This window comes from Passer montanus, unplaced genomic scaffold (genome assembly GCF_014805655.1).
Source record: "Passer montanus isolate IOZ18808 unplaced genomic scaffold, ASM1480565v1 scaffold87, whole genome shotgun sequence".
NCBI lineage: Eukaryota > Metazoa > Chordata > Aves > Passeriformes > Passeridae > Passer > Passer montanus.
This window is the reverse complement of record NW_024374034.1, coordinates 2559746-2581089: the sequence shown is the minus strand read 5'-3', so window position 1 is coordinate 2581089 and position 21344 is coordinate 2559746. Positions and strand designations below refer to the sequence as shown.

Below are 21344 nucleotides of genomic sequence, written 5' to 3'. Positions count from 1 at the left end.
TTAGGATTTGATTTGTTTTTCTCTGTGTCTCTATCTGCAAATGAAACACCTTTTGGGTATGCTAGGCTTTGTGTATGTGAGAGGGAGCACACAAAATTTGTGTAGGACTTACAGTTTGGAAGTTTGCTCCATCCTGTGTAATTCTTGCATTAGTTGTTAGTGATGCTTGTAGAGCATCTTTCAGTAGTGTTCACAAGCTGAGTTTTCATATTTAACATCTAATTCACTGTTGAGATCTATAGTTAATCACTTCTGTATAAGTAGTATAAAATCAGATAAAATAAATAAATATATATAAAATAAAATCAAATTTATCAAACAATAAAAACATCCCAATGAAATCTCACATGAATTTCAGATCCTAACCCTTTCACATACTTTGAATGAACTCAGTACCTTTTGCAACTACATTCCTGGAGATACTGCTGGTATTTGAAGAGCTGCCACACTCTAGCTTTTTCTCTGTAAAGTGTGTGTCTGCTCAAATGAATAATGACTTCAGAATTTAATGCAGTAAATTCACCTCCTAGGTACATTTTCTTCCTCCTTTTAAGATTTGAAAACAGTATTCATAGTTGTTTAAGTTCAGCCTAGGTATTGTTGAATAGCACATGTTGTGCAAATCAATTCCTTTTTGCAATATGGGACAGAAATATATTTATTTGAGCTACTTGCTCAGTCTGTAATAAGCACATATTTTTAAGCCTGGGAATAGATTGCATGCACCTATAAGTCAATAATTAATGGGTGCAGTATTAAGAAAATTATTTACCTGATAAAGTGTAATTTAATTTATTTTTCTGCTGACTTACTGTAGCTTTGCATTTTGTTCACTCTGTGAGAATTAAATTATTAACTCAGTGACCTGTAGTAATCAAAGGCTGAGGTTAAAAGTGGATTAGTGAGTTAAGTAGCCACAATTCCATCATAAAGCTGAGTCTGTCACCTCCTGCTCAGTGGAAAGAACTCCCAGTTTATATCCTCCTCTCTGTAAGCAACTATAAAGCTTTTATTTTTCCTGCTTGAGTTGCACTTTATAACTATATGGTGTATTAATGACTGTATGAGGTTGCTGTCAGCAGTGTTTGATGACCTTAGTGGAAATCAATGCGGTTGCCTCATTCTGTCTCAGGTGAACTGCAGAAAAAGAGCTCTAGAGATGGTGCTGCAGGAAAAGCTCTGCCGAGCCATTGGACAGGGCTGTGCTTCAGCTAGAAGCCACTTCCCAGCATTTGAAGTGGCAATTATCTGGGAACTTTAATAGGTCAGAAGCTGTAAAACCTGACACTGTGGGAATGATAGGAATAAAGGAAGAGTTGGACCATACTGCTTTTTTCCCCCATCCCCATAGTTATGGTGGGAGATTGGTTACAAATGCTGATATGTGTCTCAAGCCAGGTGACTGTCCTGGTACTTTGCCTTGCAGCAGTCAGTGAAGTCAGCTCTTTCACAAAACATTTTTTTCTGGCAAAATAAAACCCAAGGCTTTACTGGGGAGGGCATGAAAAGGATATGCTACTCTGTGAACCTATGAACCTGTGATCTGCCATGCTTTGAATAGTTTTCATCACCCCTGACTTTGTCACTCCGATTATAAAGTATGAACTGTACACCTGGAAAAATCGTAGAGAAGTACGATAAGGATAATCTGAGGTATGTGGTGACTCCCGTACTGGGAGAGATTAAGTAGTCTGTGGTTCTTTCACTTGGAAAAGGGATTAGACAGTTAAAAATGTGTAAAAAAAAATTAAGGGGTGGAGTTTTTGGTTTAGGGAGCCATTGTTCATAGCTGTTTGTTTTTCTTTATTTCTTTCTATAATCGCAGAAACAGTCAGGAAAAAGGGATTGAAGTTTTGAACCAGGTGGAAGTTTTGAGATAACATTAAATAATTTTTTATGTCATATCCAGATACTGGAATATACTCCTACTAGGCACTATTTATGACAAAAATTAAAAAATGTTCTAAAGGTATTTAAGTAAACCTATGGAAGAGAAGTTTCATTTAGAGCTTTGTAAAATAAAAAGAAGGTAAGCCTCTGATTCAATAATCTTTTAAGTGCATATTATGGAAGACTATGAGGTCGAGCTGTATGTTTGCCCTACTGTTAGACTTCTTGCTTAAGTATCTGTTCATGTTTATTTGGAGACAGGATTACCTGTTTTTCTGACTAAGTGCTGACGCAATTATGAGGTTGCAGAGATTATTTTTTTCTCTCTCTCCTTTTTCTTTCTTTTTTTTTTTTTTTTTTTACTTCTTTTCCTTCTCCTTATGTTTGCTCTTTGTAGGAGAGATTTTTCAACACAGGAGCTCTTTGCCCTCTTTCACATAACAAAGAAGTAACTATATGCCAGGGCAGATCTCTCTAATGACTGTATAGCTTTAAAATTAAATGCTAAGTGGTCAGCATAAAAGAAAATGTAATCTGTGTGCAATGTTTTGTTGGATTTTTTAAAAATATATGTATATATGTGTATTTATCTGTACTCTTATTTAGCTTTAAAAAGATGAAAAATGAAAACAGTCCAGAAACACAAAGAAGTAAAACAAGCGCTCCATGGGAGGAAAATGGCCCACAAAGGTAAGGCAAGACTTAATGTCTTGTGTATCATGCAGTAATAAATATCATACCACAGCAGAAGGTTGAAGGTTATTAATATAATATATTAATGTATTATTTGATTCATAAGAGATATGTATTGCATGTAAGCAGATAGGTTATTTCCTGGATAAATAAACAGTTAAAAATCAGGAAAGTATGTGTAAGAGGAGGTAGCCAGTGATTGGATGTGAGCAGTAGCTTTTTACAGAGATCTGTTCACAGAACTCTGATATTTAGAATATTTGTCAAAGAACTTGAAAAGGGGATAATAAAGTTTAGTGATGATACAAAATTGTTTAGGATAGTGAGAAATTTGTCTGTGAAGAGTGGCAGAAAGACCCCTAGTGTAAATGATGGGTAGATTCTGTTGAGTCAAAAAATGTAAAGAGAGATACATAAGGACAAAAAAAGTAATCCTTGATTTCTGGTTAATATGAAGTGCTGTGGATATTACGGATAACAAAGAAAACATCAGCTGTGTCACAGTCAGAAAAACAATTAGCAATTATTTGTAAAGCAAGAGAACAGAATCATTATATAAACTGGTGGATCACATTTTGGAATCAGTTCCAATGTTCTTATCTTAGGAAAAGGAATAGGCTTTGAGAGGAGCAGCAAAGGTGATCAAAAATGCAAAAGGCTCTGCAGTAAATCTGTATAAGGAGAAAGGGCAGAGGCAGAAAGGAATCTTCCTTCAGACTGTAAGAGGCAATTTCAGAGGATGACATAGAATATCAAGAGTCGTACTGAGAAAAGAGGAAGTGACCAGGACTCTATTTTTTGAGTAAAAGAACAAAGGATCTTCAGGTGAAGTTATTGAAGGTGGTTTAAAAGGCAGGCAGTAGTGACTTACCATGAGTGGGGGACCCATGGTCCTCCTTAGCAAGGCGGTGAATTCCTGGGGGAAGCTGGGTGAGTCATGGACCAAAAATCCTAAAGGGCTTGTGAAGACAGAGGTGCAGCAGCTGGCTCAGTAAGTCCCCTGGACTGGGAATGGTGTGGGACTCAGGGAGCACTGGGGAGCTGCCTTCAGGGTTTTGCTTCCTGTAGGTGGTTGTTTACAGCTGCTGTTGGAAACAGGCTACTAAACCAGACAGCACGTAAAGTGTAATCCAGAATGGTCCTGCTTTTCTGTGACAATTTAGATCTGTACCTGATGTGTCATTTGGGGTGCCCTGATGATTTACCCCTTGTGCTCCTTCTGTAAACAGCAATAGTTTCAGGAACAGGAACAAAGCAGCGAGCAAATATTCCCTTGCTACAGACCTTTCTTTGGTTATATTTAGAAAAGTGGTATCATCTTGTCACTTTATGTCTCCAGTGTTTCAGTTGCTCTCAGGACAGCAGGAGGTTTGATCTTGCAGGAGCCCAACAATGGTAGAATTGAGTTTTTGCAAAACTGTTAATTCTAAAGCACTGTGCAGGTTTAGACACATAAGCAGACTGGATGTTGCACAGAGGCTTTCACAGCTCTTAATAATTTTCATTGAGATGAGCTGTGGGAACTTTTCATCTGTGCAGAGCAGTGCTATAATCAGCTGACTGCAGAGGCAGATGAAGAAGAATGGATTCAATTTGAAGGCCAGAGGCTTTTAGGAAAGCAGAAAGAAAGCTGGAGATTGGAACATCTCCACATCATTGGTAGAGGTTTGTGTGGATGAACAGAAGAGAAATGGAGATAGAATTGTTTCTTGTTCCCAAGCATCAGCTCTGTGATGAAGACAAATGCCATGACAAAACATGGGAAGTTTTCATACTTACATCCGTAGAAAACATGAAGAATACCTAGCTCTGGGTTGGATACGCCATACTAAAGCACAGAAATTTTATTATGGTAAAGGAATGTCAATAAATGAAAATCTATATTTTTAAAGCTTAGAGTTGTTGACCTGGCAATGCTAAGAGGTCTCTCTCATACATTTCAAGGTCCAGTGTGAAAAATTTATTGCTAGAAAGCAGTACTATCTGCATTTACATAGAACTCCCACTAACACTCAGAAAAACACACATAGCGGAATGCTCACCTGTACATGGCTGCATCTGTGTGTGCATGAATCTTTTCATTTTTGTGAGCTGAATCTCAGCTGGCCTAACTGCCCTGGAAATTTTAAAGCTGACTCTTTGGTCTTCCTTTTAAATCTCAGTGGACTGTATAATTCTGCCAGTGACCGCAATAAATCACCAAAGTTTCCTTACTCTCGCCGAAGGAACCCATCTGGTGGCAGTGAGAATGAGTCTGGACAGCCAGTTCGAAGGAGGTAAGAGCCTCAAGATTAATGACTGTCAGCTTTTCTGTGTAGAAACTGCTGAGTCCTGGGAAAGGGGCTATTCCAGGGATCAGTAAAAAAACCCCACCTTCTAGTAAATAAGCCACCTGACCAAGAATACCACAACTCTTTTTGGAAAGGAAGCTTTGGTCAGTTTGTTTGCTTGTGTGCTGTTGTTGGAAAATGATGCTAAAAATGTGAAAAGTTGCATTATTGGCATGGGAAAGATTCCTTTAGTTACTGGAACTCTTTTTGCCGGGTGAATGAAAGCACTGATGAATTTGCTTGCTTGGCAATGAGCTTTCAAAACAGTGTTATAAGTACATTTTTTTACTTTAACTGCCCCAAGGATTACATAAATGAGCCATAAAGCTGTCTTCAAAAGTCCCGTATATGAACCACTTTGGAATAGAGAGGATGCCAGCAAAAACTGGTGACAATTTCAATTGGTACAAGCTGAATTGAAATAAACTGGGTGGAGATTCTGTGCTGTGTGTCCTTGACCATGTCAAAAAAGCAAATTACAGGGACAGTGCTGAAGCAATAGAGTATTGAGAGACCGTGTGTTTCCTTGAATGATTTGTCCTGCTGAGAAGCTGCTTTCATCACTGGGGCACCCTGCCTGGTGCTGTGATCTGTTATGAAGTATAAACAAACACATATACTGTGCCATATTCATTGCAGTCTTTTTGAACTGCTTTAGGAGCCAGCACCTGAGAGTTACATCTCTTTCTGACAGCTCTGAAATGAGTACCTTGTTTGGCCTTCAAAGCCAGAGCTGGCAAAGGGGTTTCTGACAATGCAGCTATATTGATGAGGAAATCCAATTTGATGTGGAGCTTTTATCCTTGTCAGGTTTCTGAACTGTTTCAGACCTTTTATCTGCCATTAGCTGTCTGGGACAGGAGAGAAGAAACTCACCCATAGTGCATGCTTAGTGGCCTCAAATAAATCAGTGTAACTGTCAGGCAATGGAGTTATGTTTATTTGCTCTGTTGGATAGAGCCCTTGTAGATGCTAACAGCAATGTGTTTCCTGAATTGATTTTGTCACATTTTAACCTCAGCCAGGCAGGCAGCCCCTCACTCATTCCCCTGCCAGCAGGATCAGGGAGAGAATCAGAAGGGTAGGAGATAGGAACCTTGTCAGTTAGAAACACAGCAAAAGCCATGCACCCAAGCAAAGCAAAGCAAGGAATGAATTTCCTGCTTCCCATTGTCAAGCAGGTGTGCAGCCATTTCCAGCAGAGCACAGCCCATCACACAAGGGTGACTTGAGAGGACAAACATCACCAGCCCAAACATCCCCTCCTTCCTCCTCCTTCCCCCGCTTTATACACTGAGCCTGATGTCACATGGTCTGGAATATCCCTTTGGTCAGCTGGGGTCACCTGTCCTGGCTGTGTCCCCTCCCAGCATCCCACGTACCCCCAGCCTCTTCCCCAGTGTGGCCTTGGCTCTGTGCAGTCCCTGCTCAGCAATAACAAAAGCATATCTATATTTTCAACCCTGTGTTCAGCACAACCCCAAAACACAGCCCCATGCCTGCCAGTGTGAAGAAAACTAACTCTACTGCAGACAAAACCAGCACAGGTTTTCTGGTGCATCTTAGTTGTCAGAAGGGCTCTTTTGGTTTTGTAAAAACAAAAGAGCAGAGATGTACAGTGCAAAGCTCTCTCATATCAAGAAATAAAAGTGCACTGTGAAGCAGGAAATTGTTTTTATCATCTGGGATTTGCATTGGGCTGATCTAGTCAGTGGACAGATGGTCATGCCAATAGCAAGTTTTCTCTTGAGCTACCACATGAACAAGATGTTTTTAAAAGTCTTATCTCATGTGTGAGACTATGAAGACTGACAATAGTAGGTAGATTTTAACTTAATTATGCCTTCCTGAGTCTTGGTTTTATTCTTTTTCAACCTGGTAATAATAATAATAGCTGTGCTGTTAATTCATCCTTTACTGGAGTTAAGAAGAAACCACCAGGCTCTTCTATGTTGGAAACAGTAGGATACTCTAAAAGGCAGCATGCTCTGCTTAATTTTGCAAGTCAGGGGTTTGCAGTGAGAGCTTGAATGGAACCATGCTTTCAAAGCTTATTGTAAAGGTGTCCTGAAGGGTTTAAAACAAGCACGTGCCCTATTTTCTCTACCTGACGTCGTACCGGAAAAAGAAAAATCCATTAAAAAACTAAAACACTTTGGGTTTTTTTATGGGTAGTTCTGTGTATTTGTATTAAGTAACTCTATGACACTTCATTAAAACTTCCTTATTGTCACAGGAAAAATCAAAACAGTGGTGAAGATTCAGATTTAAAGCAAAGGAGAAGGTAAATATGTGATCTATAGCAGCTATGAAATGAAAGTGAAGGTACTAGTAATATTTTGGTTCACTGCATTCCTTTCTTTCCTTCCTTTTCCCTCATCTTCCTGAATGTATAAAAGGTTTGTTTTATTTTTTCTTATATTTTCCTAAAATGCTCTGTGCCATAGCCTCATCACAGCAGAGTCTTGCAGCACATTGTTACTACTCCATGTTAGAAGCAGCTTGTGAAAGTTACCTAAGGGTTTATTGGCAACTTGAAAGTCAGTTCCAGAACCTTTAGCTTTTGGATTTTGGATCTGCAGATTTGTTTTTACTTCTCCAACCTCTCTACCCACTTTTAATTAATCTGTTTTGCAAGCAAGTGTGCTATCATCTGAGATGAATTGTCCTGCCAGAGGTAAGTGCAAAGACATATGTAACACCTGACGGTCTTTTTGCTGTCTTGTACATTTTTTGTCAAATTTTTCTTAAGCTTCTCCTCCCTGCCCCCATCTTCCATTTCAGACTTGACTAGTTATCACATTTCAAATAAAATGCAGGTGTGAATTTGGGTGTGATCTTCAACAACCTCAGCTTTTGACAGATTTTTGCCACATCTGCTTGTCATGACTGTTTAATGCTCCTCCTGTGCTCCTGCTTGGGCTGCTGGAATAAGGAGACAATGGAATGCATTTCAATGTCAGAGGCCCTGGAGCTTGGGAAGGCGAGGAGGCACTCCCAGGATCTGAATCACTGCAGAAGCACAGGAAAGGAGCTCTGGCAGAGATACAAACATCTCGGGACAATCACAGGAAGCCAGAGAAAGTGCTCATGTACTTTGTACTTACTATAAGATAACACAATATTTTTTGGAAGTATGCTAACATTACAATCTGCCAGTGGTAGTCCTGTGATAGATGTCCAGCACATAAAACTGGGAAGATTTAGTTAAGCATCTCAGGTGGAAAACCTCAGTGCTCAGAAGGGACCTCTTACCACATGTTTGTTATTGTACATGGCAAAAGACCTTCTCCACTTCCTCACAGTTTGGCTATTCTCCTCTCATTTTAACCAGAATGTGAGCTTTCCTCAGCCCTCCAGGCCCTCTCCTTGGCAGTATTTGTTGTGTCTCTTGTAAACTGATTGACTTCTTTCTGGCTGGAAGTGTGAAAAACCAGTATTGTTCAAATGACTTATTGATGTCGATATTAGTGGTATATTTATTGAACATCTGATAAGACTGGCCAGGGGAAAGGTATACTTCTGGCTGTGTAAGGTCTGCTGTCATTCTAGAGCAGTTATTGCTCTTAACTCTTCCATTGTGCTTGGGTGACTCTTTTTGACACCATCTTTTAATCTTCCTTCTTCCTTTGGGGTTACAGTTTTCTGTATTAACACACATATTTTTTATTCCCGCTTTGAACTTCACCCAGAAAAGTGTGTTTTTAGCTGGCAGCATGGATACCCTGGCTTTAAATTATGAACATGAAGTTTGGGGATTGGGATGTCACTGAAACTGTGGGAACTACAGTTTTAGCATTAGAGAATTAGTGTATTAGTATTAGAGAATCAAGGCATTACTTCATTCTGGCTAGGATGTTGTTCTGACCAGTATGTGCAACAGAAATAATTTCATCCTCACGGTTGTGGCATGGATGTGCAGAAGAAATAATTCCACACATACACTTTACCAGATTTTTCACTGACTTTATACAGTGAAAACCCATAGAGATTCATTGGTTCAATGTTCATTGGCTCCGAGTTATGTAGTTCTCAGTATCTGGTTTTCTATTGGATATGAATTTGTTTGCCTCCAATGCTAATATGGTTCTCATTCCTATCTTTCCTTTCCCAGACCAGGTGTCTCCAACCATGCCAGGGTTGCTGTTTAGAGTTGATGGTCACTAATGGTCGTTGTCTTTTGTCTTTCTTCTGTGCTACTCCCAGACTGTTTAGATGGTAAATTCATCAGACCTTTCCTGGTGGAACAATGCCCTGAAAAAAACATCAATTCTCTTCCTCCAGGGCAAAGGCAAACAAACCTCACTAAAGCTGTAAAATAAAATTAAAAAAAAAAAACCAAAACCCCAAAAAAAAAAAAAAAAAAAAACCAAAAAAAAAAACAAAAAAAAAACAAACCCCAAAACCTTGGTATCTTTTCCAACAGAGAGAAGCTCCTTCTCTGGGGGAAATTTCACTTTGCCAGATTTATTCCCTTCAGGCGAGCTGGGTTGAACTGATTTTCCTAGGCTTTAGCTGTCCTATTATTCTAAGACATTTTTGTTTGAATGGGAGCTATTTGAGCTGATATCTCCTAACTTAGAAGAGAGGCGAGAACAGACTCCATAGACCACAGGATTTAAAGGCTCAGCAATTTGTTGGAGGCAATTATAATTCCCTGGTATTATGGAGAATTTCATGAGAATTTCACGAGGCTCTCATGAATGTCAGAATGATGTCTGTAACAGTGTCTTGGTTATTTAGTCCTAGTCCTCTAGTCCTTTGGTCAGGTATTCCTGGCCAGATAGAACAGCTCCATGCTGCATCTGTGGTGCTCCTTGGGAACAATCTCTCATCCTGTTTGGACTCTTCTTCCTGAACCCTTACAACTTGCAGTGGGCAGGTGCTAGTCAGGAACTTCCTACCTTGTCATTAAATGCTTCCCCTTACCTGTTACTTACTCCTAAGGAACTCCTTTCCCTCCTTGGCTTGTTTGAGGTGTAGTTTAACAAATCTGTCCTCTTAGAAATGTCAGCTATCACAGAGCAAAAAAAAAGCCATGAGGCATAAGAAAATATGTATCTCTACCAGCATCATCAGGAGTTATCCCCTTATAGCTCCTATTTCATGGCCAGAGACCTCAGAAGAAAGATTCTGTTTTCCGTTGAAGCAAAACCATCACTGATTCCAACTCCAGACAGCCTAAATCCACGTAGACCAGCTCCTGTTAATATCAGTCAGCTTTCCTCATTAATCAGATGGGCTGTCAGTGTATCGGAGAAACACGTCTGTCTTTGGGGGCTTTCATGGAATCACAGAAATGTGCAGGTTGGGAAGGACCTTTTTCAGATCATCAAATCCGACCATTCCCAAGCCACCCTCACACTGAAGAACAAATGGTCCAAACCAGATTTTGATGAGAGTGCCAGTTTTAGCCAGTGGTAGAGTGGCAGAGTACTGGATTCTAGGACCAAAGCCCTGACAGCTGGCTTGTGTGCTCCAAAATGCAGTCACAGCTTTAAGGGTCTCAGGTAGTAGAGAGGAGTTTGCCTGGAGGTAATGCAGCCTTCTTTTTTCCATAAAGAGCAGCAGAATCCTAGTGCTACTGGTGTTTCTTCCATGCTGCCTAACATTCCCTTCAGACAAGCTGATTTTTCTAGACTTTAGCTGTTCTGTTCTTCTAACACATTTTTGTTTGAGTGGGAGACATTTGAACTAATGATTTTCTAATTTAGGATAGAGAGGAGAACATACTCCATAGACTGAGGGCTTAGGAACTTACAGGATGGGAGCTGAGGGGAATAGAATATATAGATCTGTGAGTATTTTGTTTTGCCTGCAAACCCAGAATTCTGTATAGTTTCTGCTGGGTGTACCAGAATTTGCAAGAAGAAAAGAGCCATACAGGTTAGAGATGAAACATTTCATGCTTCCAAGAAACAAATTGATGTAGCATTCACAAAAAGAATGCTGAATCACAAAATAATACACATTTAAAAAAAATAAATGAAAGAGTGAAATTATTCAAAATGAAAATAGCACTCACCTCATACTACACTCTGGGTGCACTAGTTTTGAAGCAGTTCTTCCCAATCAATTAATAAGAAAAAGATAATATGACTTGCAGGTGTAGACAAGCACGCCAGAGTCTTTTAATTCTGATTTTCTGACTAATGTCTTTACATTAGTCAGTGTTGTTCTTTCCTCATTTAGCACTGCAATAATTTTGGTCTTAGTAGATAAATTTGTCCTTCGCTGCTTTTCTCTTCTCCAGGTCACGGTCCCGTTGTAACACCAGCAGTGGCAGTGAATCTGAAAATTCCAACAGAGAGCATCGGAAGAAGAGAAACAGGTGACAATACATTAAATATTTTAGACAGGAAGATATGAAACATACAAATGGAGATGGACTTTTCTCAGATAAACCTAGTCAGAAGGGATCTAACATATTTTATGTGTATAGAGTCCTCCTGAGGCAGCTTAAGACCCTTTTCTGAATAAGAAGTGTGATAATTGCCAGAATACCTCATTATAGTTGTATGCAATGAATGCCTGCTCTCCTGTTCCTTGAGAAGAGCTCAGTAATGAACCACAAGATCAAGTACAGGACATACTTACAAAAGACATGCAGTATAAATGCAAATAACGTGAATAATATCTTGATAATGATATTCTCAGCATATACTTTACCTCACAAATTCAAGTGCAGATTTTTTCAAGCAGAAAATAAGCTGTTGAGAAGTAAAAAATATTTTTAGTGGATATGAATCTCAATGCTGTTTTTAAATTCATGTACCTAATTGTATAAAGATTCTGTTTTCCAAAATGTCAGGTGTGGGCCAAACCCAAAAGGCGTACAGCATCAAGTTTTAATAGGATAGCAATAGTTCATATCAGGTGATGCTAACAAGTCCTGTATTATATATTCTATTTTTCTTGTTGCTGATATGAAAAAGATGGTGTAATTACTGATTTCCTATAAATTCCCTTCAAAGCTGTGTATTTTATGTTGCACTGGATATCACAACATCCTGGAGGTATTTCTGAAAATATACATTTTAAAAGCACATAGAATTTCCTCATATTGCATAAACACAGTGCAAAAGAAATGTTACTAGACAAAAGAGGAACTGCTCTAAGGCAAAGTTTCTAAATTACTGTCTGCGTGACCTGCCATAATTTCTTTATGTCTTATATTTAGTGATAAATGATTTCCAGATCTCAGAAATAATTGCATGCTAGATAGTGCAGCAGGAGTATGCAGTATAATTACATTTTCAGCATGACTTGCAGTAGTTAGAGAAATGTTAAAAAATCATTGTGACACTCACGTGGGATGGCATGAAGCACATCTGAGACATGAGATTTCTTTGAAGCTTACCTAAATTAGAGCACAGTCTTGTAGGGTACTTGGCTAACAATAACCTAGTGTGCATGGAAGGTTTGTTTTCCAGCTGAAGTTTAAATGACATGCAGTCAGTGTAGTTTCAGTGATCAGCAGTAAATAGTATTTTGTATCCCTTTCTCCCAGAACACTCTTGCCAGATTTTTTTCCTCTTGTAAAACTCCTTTTGCAGGGAGCTCCACAAGCAAGTGAAAGAAATTAGAGACTGACCACAGGAATGTTTTTAAGAACTCCTCGTAATATAAAGACTGAATTGTAAGAAGGATTAAGTACTGCTCGTCATTTTTTGAAGAATGAAAGGGCCTTTACCTACACTTCCTCACTTCATGGAAAAAAAAAATTAAAAATAAAAAGCAAAAAAAAAAATTTTTTTTGGTTGTTTCTAAGCTTTTCACATTTTCAGAAATGGAAGATACAATGAAGATGTTAATGTTTCAGCATCTCTTGTTCTTAGGTGATCACTTGAAATCTGAGCAGAAAAAAAAATCATTATCAGTGTTAGATTAAACAAATGAGCTGGAAGTCTGAGATGTGTTCCTTGTGAGCAGGTACAGGAAAGCAACCAGTTATAATGAATTTCTGCATTTTGTTAGCAGCCATAGCAGGAACATAAGCTGGAAGGTCAGAGGCACTGAGTAGCTCTCCTGTTTTCAGAGATGAGCCAGCCAGGGTTAAATAGGACATTATAATGAGACTTGCAACTGCTGTTAGCCAAATTTCTGCTGTTGCATGATCAGGTCCCTGACACAACCAGAAACAAAAGTGTTTAATTTTATTGAAAAAAAAAAAATAGTGACTATTCACATTAACCAAAGAAGTCTGCTTCTGGTCACAGTAGAGTAGAATATATTGCTCGCATGACAAGAGATCATTGTGAACTATTTGCCAGAAGAAAATAAATTATCAGAGAAAACCAAAAATGTGGATGAGAGCTTCTGAAGGTAGAAAACTAGAAAAATCTTGGGGAAATTTTTTTTACCTGATCTCAGCCTTTGAGGTTTCACTCCATTATATAAATGTTTTCTCATAAGCAGATGTTCATATGAAAGTGAAAAAGAACCTGTGATGAGCATATTTCAATCACAGAAGAAATGCATTTGCGTTTTCAATCCTGCGGTCAACATTTATTATGTAGATAAAAATAGATTAAAGGAGCAGACAGTGTGTACTCAAACATACTTTCCTTCCTGGCTACACTTAGAAGATGCATCTGATTAGAATCAGAGAATGACTGAATGGTTGAAACTGGCAGGGACCTCTGAGTGCCACCTGGTCCAACCACTACTCCAGCAGGGCCACCAAGATCTGGCAGCCCAGGATCACTCCCACATAGCTTTTCAGTATCTCCAAGGATGGAGATGCCACCACATCTCTGGGTAGCCTGTGCCAGTGCTCAGTGAAAAGTTTGAAAGGAAAACTGTAATGGGCTTTCAGTACAAGGGCAACAGTTTTTATTCAAAAGTACCTTTAAACAGAAATTTAGGATTTGAACTAAATTTCTTTCAGCATTTTTTTGGTCACTTCTGTCACCAAAACCCTAAAAAATTTGCCCCAAAATTATTAGAATTTGAACAATGCATTCAAATAATGTAGAGATTGTGGTACCTTGGTCATCTTTTACCTTGATAAATGTGAGCATATTACCTTTCTTTGCAACTGCAAAATGTATGTTCTTCATGTCTCTATCTAGTAAGTTCTGCTGTGGTGCAACAGTACTCTGATTTTGCTGATACTACTTGTTTTAATAGCTGCAATGCTAACTTTATATATTTAGATTTTCAGTATTTTTGTGCAAGTGACTGCTGTGTGTGGGAGGCAGTTGGTGGTGTCTATACCATATGGGATGATTGCTGTTTGCACAAATTGGATTATTTGGGATGAAAATCACAACTCATTACTTGTTGCTGTGTGTGTCTTTCTACTAAATCCTTAGATAGAAGTTTATGTTAATACCTGTCAGCAGATTACAGATTTTAAAAGATTTGCTTATAAATCAAAACCTGAGGTTGCAGTCTTCTCCAGATGCTTCATACCATTTGGTAGGGTTGTGTCTGTTTACAGTAGATGGGGATTGAGCTCAAAATTCATTATGCATGTGAGAGAAGATCTGATTAAAGGAAAAGCAGAAGCCTGTGTAGCTGGTTTAGCCTGATACAATTCAAAACTCAAAGAGAAAAAGTACATCTGAAGTGAAGAGCAACAACAACATACTTTGCATTGCCTAGGTCTCCAGTGTAATCCTTTTATCTCTGTTGGCTTCTTTGTTTGTGGTACCTGTCAGTTTTCCCCTCTGGTTTCTGCAGTATCCCAGTCATGCCATCTGATCAGACAATCCACACTTGGGAGATATTTTCCAGGGATGTTTTGAAATCCCTGCTGAATTTTAAAATCACTATTGTGACCAAGCATATCCATTTGCTCCACCACCTTAGCACTTCATCCCAGCAGTGATATGTGCAACCTCAAAACTGTGCAAAGCATCTGTGGAACTTTGGTCAAGCGCTGCTGCCTGGAGGGCTGTGGCATTGTGGAACTACTGCAGCCTTCTAACAAATGTGCTGAGTTGACAGGATTTTGATATTTGGCTCAATCAGTAATGCATTCCATTAATGAATAATTTATTTTAAACAAACCAGCTTAAAAAAAAGAAGGAATAAAAGGCATAGCATGTCACTGAGATCTACACAAGCCATGACAGGGACCAAACCCTCAGGGGATGGTGGGGAAGAAGTGCCATGGAGATCTGCATGCATCCTGAGCTTTGTTGCAAGTTAGGATGAAAGGATGATTCTTCTGAGTGGGGACTCACCGAGTGGGTTTTCCTTGGATCCTAGGAAGGTGCATGCTGAAGTAAAGTGCTTGTGAAAGTTGTAGTAGTAGATGTAGCATGATGTGTGTCTCCCATTTCGTGCAGATGAGGTAGAGGGGAATATGCAAACAGGGAAAAAATTCCAATGTTTGGCTTGGACTGGGAAGAAGAATGCAAGTTGTGTGTCTGTTCTTAAAGGCATGGATTGTTACATTTTTGGCTCATGCTGTTTCTAAATAAGAAATCAGCGAGTTTTCTTTAATATAGTTTTTACACTTTAATGCAGTTGGGAGCATTAGTTAACATTTAGCAAGATTTAGAAAGGTTAAGTACAGCATTGCAAGAGCTGGATTTTTTGGGGAGTGGGGCTGGAAATGCCCCATTGCTTCTCAGAGCATCCTGCCCTCAGACTAAAGTCTTGGTACCTCTTTCACAGATTGCGGCAGGAGAATGATATGGTTGACTCGGCTCCTCAGTGGGAAGCTGTGCTGCGGCGGCAGAAGGGGAAAACCCAGGCAGACCCAAACTACCGGCGATCCAGGCACAGATCTCGATCGTATGTAACCCTTGCATCCTTTGATGTGTAAATTTAGGCTGTTGAATCGTGTTAAAGAGCAGGAGGAATATCTCCAGTGTGGCCGTGGCCCTCAGCTGCTGGAGCAGAGATTTTCACGTGGCATACTCCCACATTAGCAGATTTGTCTTTGTGATCAAATTGCCTTTGTTTAGTGATTTGAATTTTAGGGCACAAATAATGCAGAGAGGGCTTTGTAACAAGGTGCTGAGAAACTCTGTCCATCACCTGGGAAGAAGTCCAGGATGGCTCTGTGGCTCATTGAACATTAGTTCTGTAATGAGTACAGTGATTCCTCTTTTCTGGGCAGCACATCTGTAGAAGCATTGAGATTTTATTTGATAGCTGCAAAGATTTTTATGGAATACATGCACACCTGTTTAACCACATAATATCTGCAGTGGTGTTCCAGATGAAAGTGGCTGCTTATGTTTCCACGTCAAATTATCCCTGACAAGCAGCGGTCAGTGGTATATTGCATCCCATTGTCAGGATTTCCACTGCTTACAGCCTGTTCTGACATGGTGAAGTTATCAGCTTTTGAAATTAATTTTCTCAAGCTAATAAAAATGTTGGTTTCCTTTCATTTACGTTTTTCTTCTAAAATGGCCTGGTTTTGGGGCATAGACACACTGTTTGGTATCACTGAAATCATAGTCAGCATTGAAGCTTCCAGCATTAAAATCCACTTGAGTTCTATTTTTAGCTGCCCATGTTGCTAGAACTCATTGCTGTCTCCAGTTTTATAGTGCAGAGTTTTATTTCTTTATGAGGAACAGAATTTACCTTTAAAGATCCAAAATTGGAATTTTTTCTTTAACAGGCTTTGTACGGACTTGTTCGCTTTCAGCTGCACAAAAGTCCCTCCCTTGTGTTATTAGGTGTAATTGTACAATGACATATTACTAAACTTCAGGAATATCAAAGCTTACTTGTATGGAATCCAGCAAATACAGTTGATTAAATTTGATTTTAGTTTGTTTTATTATAGACAGTAAGTGCTGTAAACTAGGAAATGTACTTGGTTAATAATGGTTATGTATGTTAAATTTGTAGCCAACTTTTTTTTTCCCCACAGGCCAGCGAAATATCATTGTTCGGACAGCACGGGTTCCCCCTTGTGGTTAACTTAAATTATGAAATGGCTTTGATTTTCCAGCACAGTGACATTCTGAGATATATTTCATTTAAACTACTTTTAGCAAAAACACATAGATGTTAAGCATCTAACTTAGAAAGCAAAGGTCCTAGAGGAAGAAAAGAAATGAGGAAATCCTGAAGATTTTGGAAGGCTTCTCATTTCCATTTGCTATTCTTTTAGTTATTCACGAGTTTCTTCTTTTTATCATGTTCACCAGTTAAAACAAACACACAATGAAATAAGCCCAAACTACTTTTTGAAAATAAATTAGTAAAAGGCATTTAACTGTTAACATCTAACACATTATAAGATAATGTATTTAATTTAGTTTGGTTCAGCTGTTTGTTTACTTGACTGGATACAGTTCGGAAAAAAAGGAAACAGAATTCCATAGGTTATGGTTGTTTTGGTTTTAAATGTTGTCAAATGGTGATTTCAACTTGCTCATTCAAACTGATACAAACCCTTAAATTTAGTATAACAGGTAATTCTTTCACAGTAAGTCCATTATTGCATTTGTAAATGGAGCTTCCTTTTGGATATGTGAAGTAGTGTCTGAAATGTTTGTTACTGTGCCTGGCACTGTGCATTTCATTTACTCAATAATAAGTAATATTAATAATTTGTGGTGGCAAGGTGGTGTCTCCTTGGTCTTGGGAATAGAAGTATTTGACAGGAATTTGACCTTTCTTTCTCCTCAAGGAATAAGCAAAGGCAGAGAGCTCCCAGTTCTAGTTCCACAGGGTTTATTTTCAAGAGTTCATGTAAAACATCTGTGTAGCCGAAGGGCTTTTTCTAATTAAGAAGAATAGCCATAAAACTCCATGGCTATTTAAATTTACCATTTGTGACTCAAACGGAAATATTAATAAGGGTGCAGATGCAGGCACAAAAAATAATGTAGACCTTATTAATGTGTAGGCTGTTCCAGCTTGTGCAAACAAAATAAAAAATAAACAAAAAAACTCTGAGATTCATTGCCTACTGGGAAGTCCCTTTAGGTTTCTTGTGCATTAGAGAAACTGATTAGCATGCAAATTGTCCAGAAGGTATTGATTCAGATACTGAGACAGGACAGCCTGAGTCCCAATATATCAAAACAGTGAGCTCTAAAAAGTTCACAATAAAAAGATGAAAACAGAGTAAAAGAGGGATTGTGATCTGGCTTTAAAGATTTAACAGAAGAATTGCTTTGTTGTGGGCTCTCAAGAACCATACAAACATGAATGTCCCATGCAGTATATGCAATACCTACATTTCATCTTACATTTCACTTTTCTTTTCGTAAGCTTTCTGTCGTTCTGCTTTCAAAGGAAGGGGGAAAGGCCTTTGGAAAGAAAATGCCTTAATTAAGTTACTTTATCTGTATCATATTTCTTTATATTCTTTGGTGGGGAGCTAACCTGAATAAATGCTGTAAGGTTATCTCAGTATGGAAACACTTCTTAAACAGATGGAAAATAACTAGTTGCAGGATGTCTAAGACAAGTTTGGTCTGAGGAATCATTGTATTTAGCCCTTTTTTCTTTTTTTTTACTTCCATGGCATACCATACTGCTAAATTGGTATTTTACAGCAACGTCTTCATTATTAGTGTAACTGCAGGGATGGAAAGAGGGAAAATGGCAGAGATCACAGAGCAAAAACGGGAGCTGGTCACAGAAAGCAGGAAGCATAGTTCCTAGAAAGTGGAGAAATTAAGATGTATTCTTATTTAACCACTCTCTTTCCATGCTGCCCCACAAGTATTTCGTACTGTGGGTGAGGCTTCACACTATGCTTTGTGACACTTGAGACTTAAGGCCAGGTCCTGAACTGCTGTATTTCCATGAATAAGTAAAAGCCACGAGCTGATCGAATGGGTCAGTGGTGTGTACAATACCCTGCTTTGTGCGGGTCCTGGGTTAGGGAGCAACCTTGGGGCTTTTCTTCCTCGGGCAAACTAGGGCTTGTAATCATGACAAAGCCTCCCTGGAGAAGCTGGCATTTTCCAGGGAGCTTTCACATCCCCCACTGTCTGATTATTCAGCCTCAGAAGAGGATGCCTATCTTTCCACCCCCAGGGTGACTGCAGGGTTTGCAGCTGCTATTTTGTGAGCAGGAAGCTACATGGGGGCAGAAATCAGTTCAAAACTGAGGGGTGATAAATGCTTTTAAATGCCACTGAATTTACTGCATCAGGGAGTTAAAAGCAGCATGAACAGATGCAATAAAGAGAAGTAAATGCAAGAAGGGTGAAGGAGTATTAGGAGTATTGTAATTAGCCCTTTTTTCTTTTTTTTTTTCCTCCATGGGATGCCACACTGTTAGATTGGTATTGTACAGCAAAGTCTTTATTATTATTGTAATTGCAGGGATGCAAAAAGAGGGGAAAATTGCAGAGTTTGCAGAGAAAAATACCTGGAGCTGGTCACAGAAAGCAGGAGGCACAGATAGAAGTGAAAATCAGAGAAAACTAAATGCATTATAATAAACAGAAACACAAAAATCTTTAAAAAGCTCTGAACACAAACAACAAATGGACTGTAAACCACCCATGCTGTGGCTGTTGCCATCATGAGAATCTGAGGAGCTGTAATGGACAGCAGTTTGTCAAGGATGGGAATCATCTTGTCTGGGAAATCTTGGAGACTGAGGTGGTTATGGATTAATTAATTTTAGCCTTATTAGGGAAACACAAATGCTACGTTGCTTTTTACCCTTTGGTCTTTCTCTGGTATTTATAAACCAGTCAAGTAGTATCTCCTAATACTTCTGTTCCTATAAAATCTAAACATTACCATCCCAAAATATTCTGCCTTTACATCAGCTGTATAGTGTTTACTGCGATATAGATGTCTCTGAACATTATTCCTAGGCTGAAGTCTGGAAATAAGCCAAACATGGAAATGGTGAGAGCCCATTTAGAGGTGCAAAAATGCAGATCTCTGCTGTCTTCCTTGATCTGCATCTAAATTTGGATTTGAATATGTTAGTCCTTTTTGTCTAAGAGAAAAAGGTCAGGCTGTATGACCTGATGGTGTAAGAGTATTTGAGAGAAACGTTGAGCATATTTATTTGTGCTGCATGTGTCTAAAAGTTGCACCCCGTACATCTTAGATAGTGTGGAACAGTCTAGCTGTTGACACTGAACTTATATAATGACAAGGAAAAGAGTTATCTGACCTCTCCATGCAAATGTAGTTAATCTATTGCTCTGAATGGGTTTGGGTGAATTCCAGGTGCAGCTTAAATAACAGTGGTGCTTTTGCACTTACCTTGCAATAGAGAAGCAAAAGAAAAGTAAAAATAAAGTTGGAAACATCTATTCTGTGATTTAGTACAAAATGCAAAACCTGCCCCTCAGGCTTTCTTTGCTCCATCTCTATGTCTGCAACAGGGAGATTACCATTTTTGGTAAGTTCTTTTGTGTGTGAATTGAATATTTGCTAAAATATTTAGGTGCATAAGTAGGCATAGCTGCTGGTTTGATTAGTTTGTTGGTGGTTTTTTTTTTTTTTCTTTTTTTTTTTTTTTAATCAGCCACCAAAAAAACATAAATTGAGCAGAAACCTTTTTTGGAGATGACCAGAAACAGAAAGGCTGCGCTGTGATTGCTGTGGAGCTACAGGTCTTTACTGGTGTCCACTGGGAATGGCTGGAATTACTGATCTGTGGCCTGTGCCTCCTTCTGCCCACCAAGGGCTCTGTGGGCCACAGGACATTTCTGAGGGCCTTTTTCAGAAGTGTTATTCCAAAATATGTTGTCCTTGGAGGGCTAAGTGTTGGCAGCAACTGGGCAGTGGGGGGGGGGCATTTGGCTTGGGGAATTCTGCTGTTGTTTATATTTTATGTACACTCTTGCTGAAGGCTGGTGAAACTGGAATTGTGATTGAGAGCCTGTCATTCAAGAAATGACTTTTCAGTTGAAATAAAGCAAAGAAGTTTAATGAATTTTATGAGATAACAAACCTTAGAATTGAAGTCACTGGTGGATTACATTTATCATGATTTCTGTGCAGGGTGTGTAGTGTTAAAAGTTATTTGAACAGCAACATCTCAGATGATGGTTTTCACAGCTGAGCCTTTGTTGTCTTTGTTGATATTTATAGGAGAAGCCCAGATGTACAAGCTAAAGAAGAACTGTGGAAACATATTCAGTAAGTATGGTCCTTGTAGGGTTTGAGAGATGCTTGGTTTGCCTGGAATGTAGTTATTCAAATCCCCTCCACTGTCGCACTACAGTGATTTAGTTTCAGTGAATTATGTATATGTTGATGACCTCCTGTGTGTAGAAGATACTGCAGGTCACTGAGTGCATGGAATAAAGATCATTGTATGTAAATGAATTATTAAAGAACAATACATAATTTTAGGGATTTATTCCTATGTGGCTTCCAAAATATCAATATCAACACTTTTAGCATGACACCCCATTACCCCTTGGGAAGATATTAAGTAATTTCAAAACGTATTCACTGTTTAGTACACATAATACTCATGATATTGTGATGCAACAAGATCAGATTTGCAGGGAGGTGAGA

General features: G+C 38.9%; 1 protein-coding gene across 1 annotated transcript in view; it reads left to right on the top strand.

Moving 5' to 3' along the window:
- The window catches only part of EPB41L4A (erythrocyte membrane protein band 4.1 like 4A), a 127348-nt gene that overhangs the window by 98509 nt on the left and 7495 nt on the right, over positions 1 to 21344 (top strand). Inside the window, 6 exon segments of the mRNA XM_039733414.1 lie at positions 2497 to 2580; positions 4746 to 4859; positions 7150 to 7197; positions 11167 to 11244; positions 15543 to 15662; positions 20913 to 20960. Of these exon segments, the coding sequence (XP_039589348.1) occupies positions 2497 to 2580; positions 4746 to 4859; positions 7150 to 7197; positions 11167 to 11244; positions 15543 to 15662; positions 20913 to 20960 (492 nt within the window).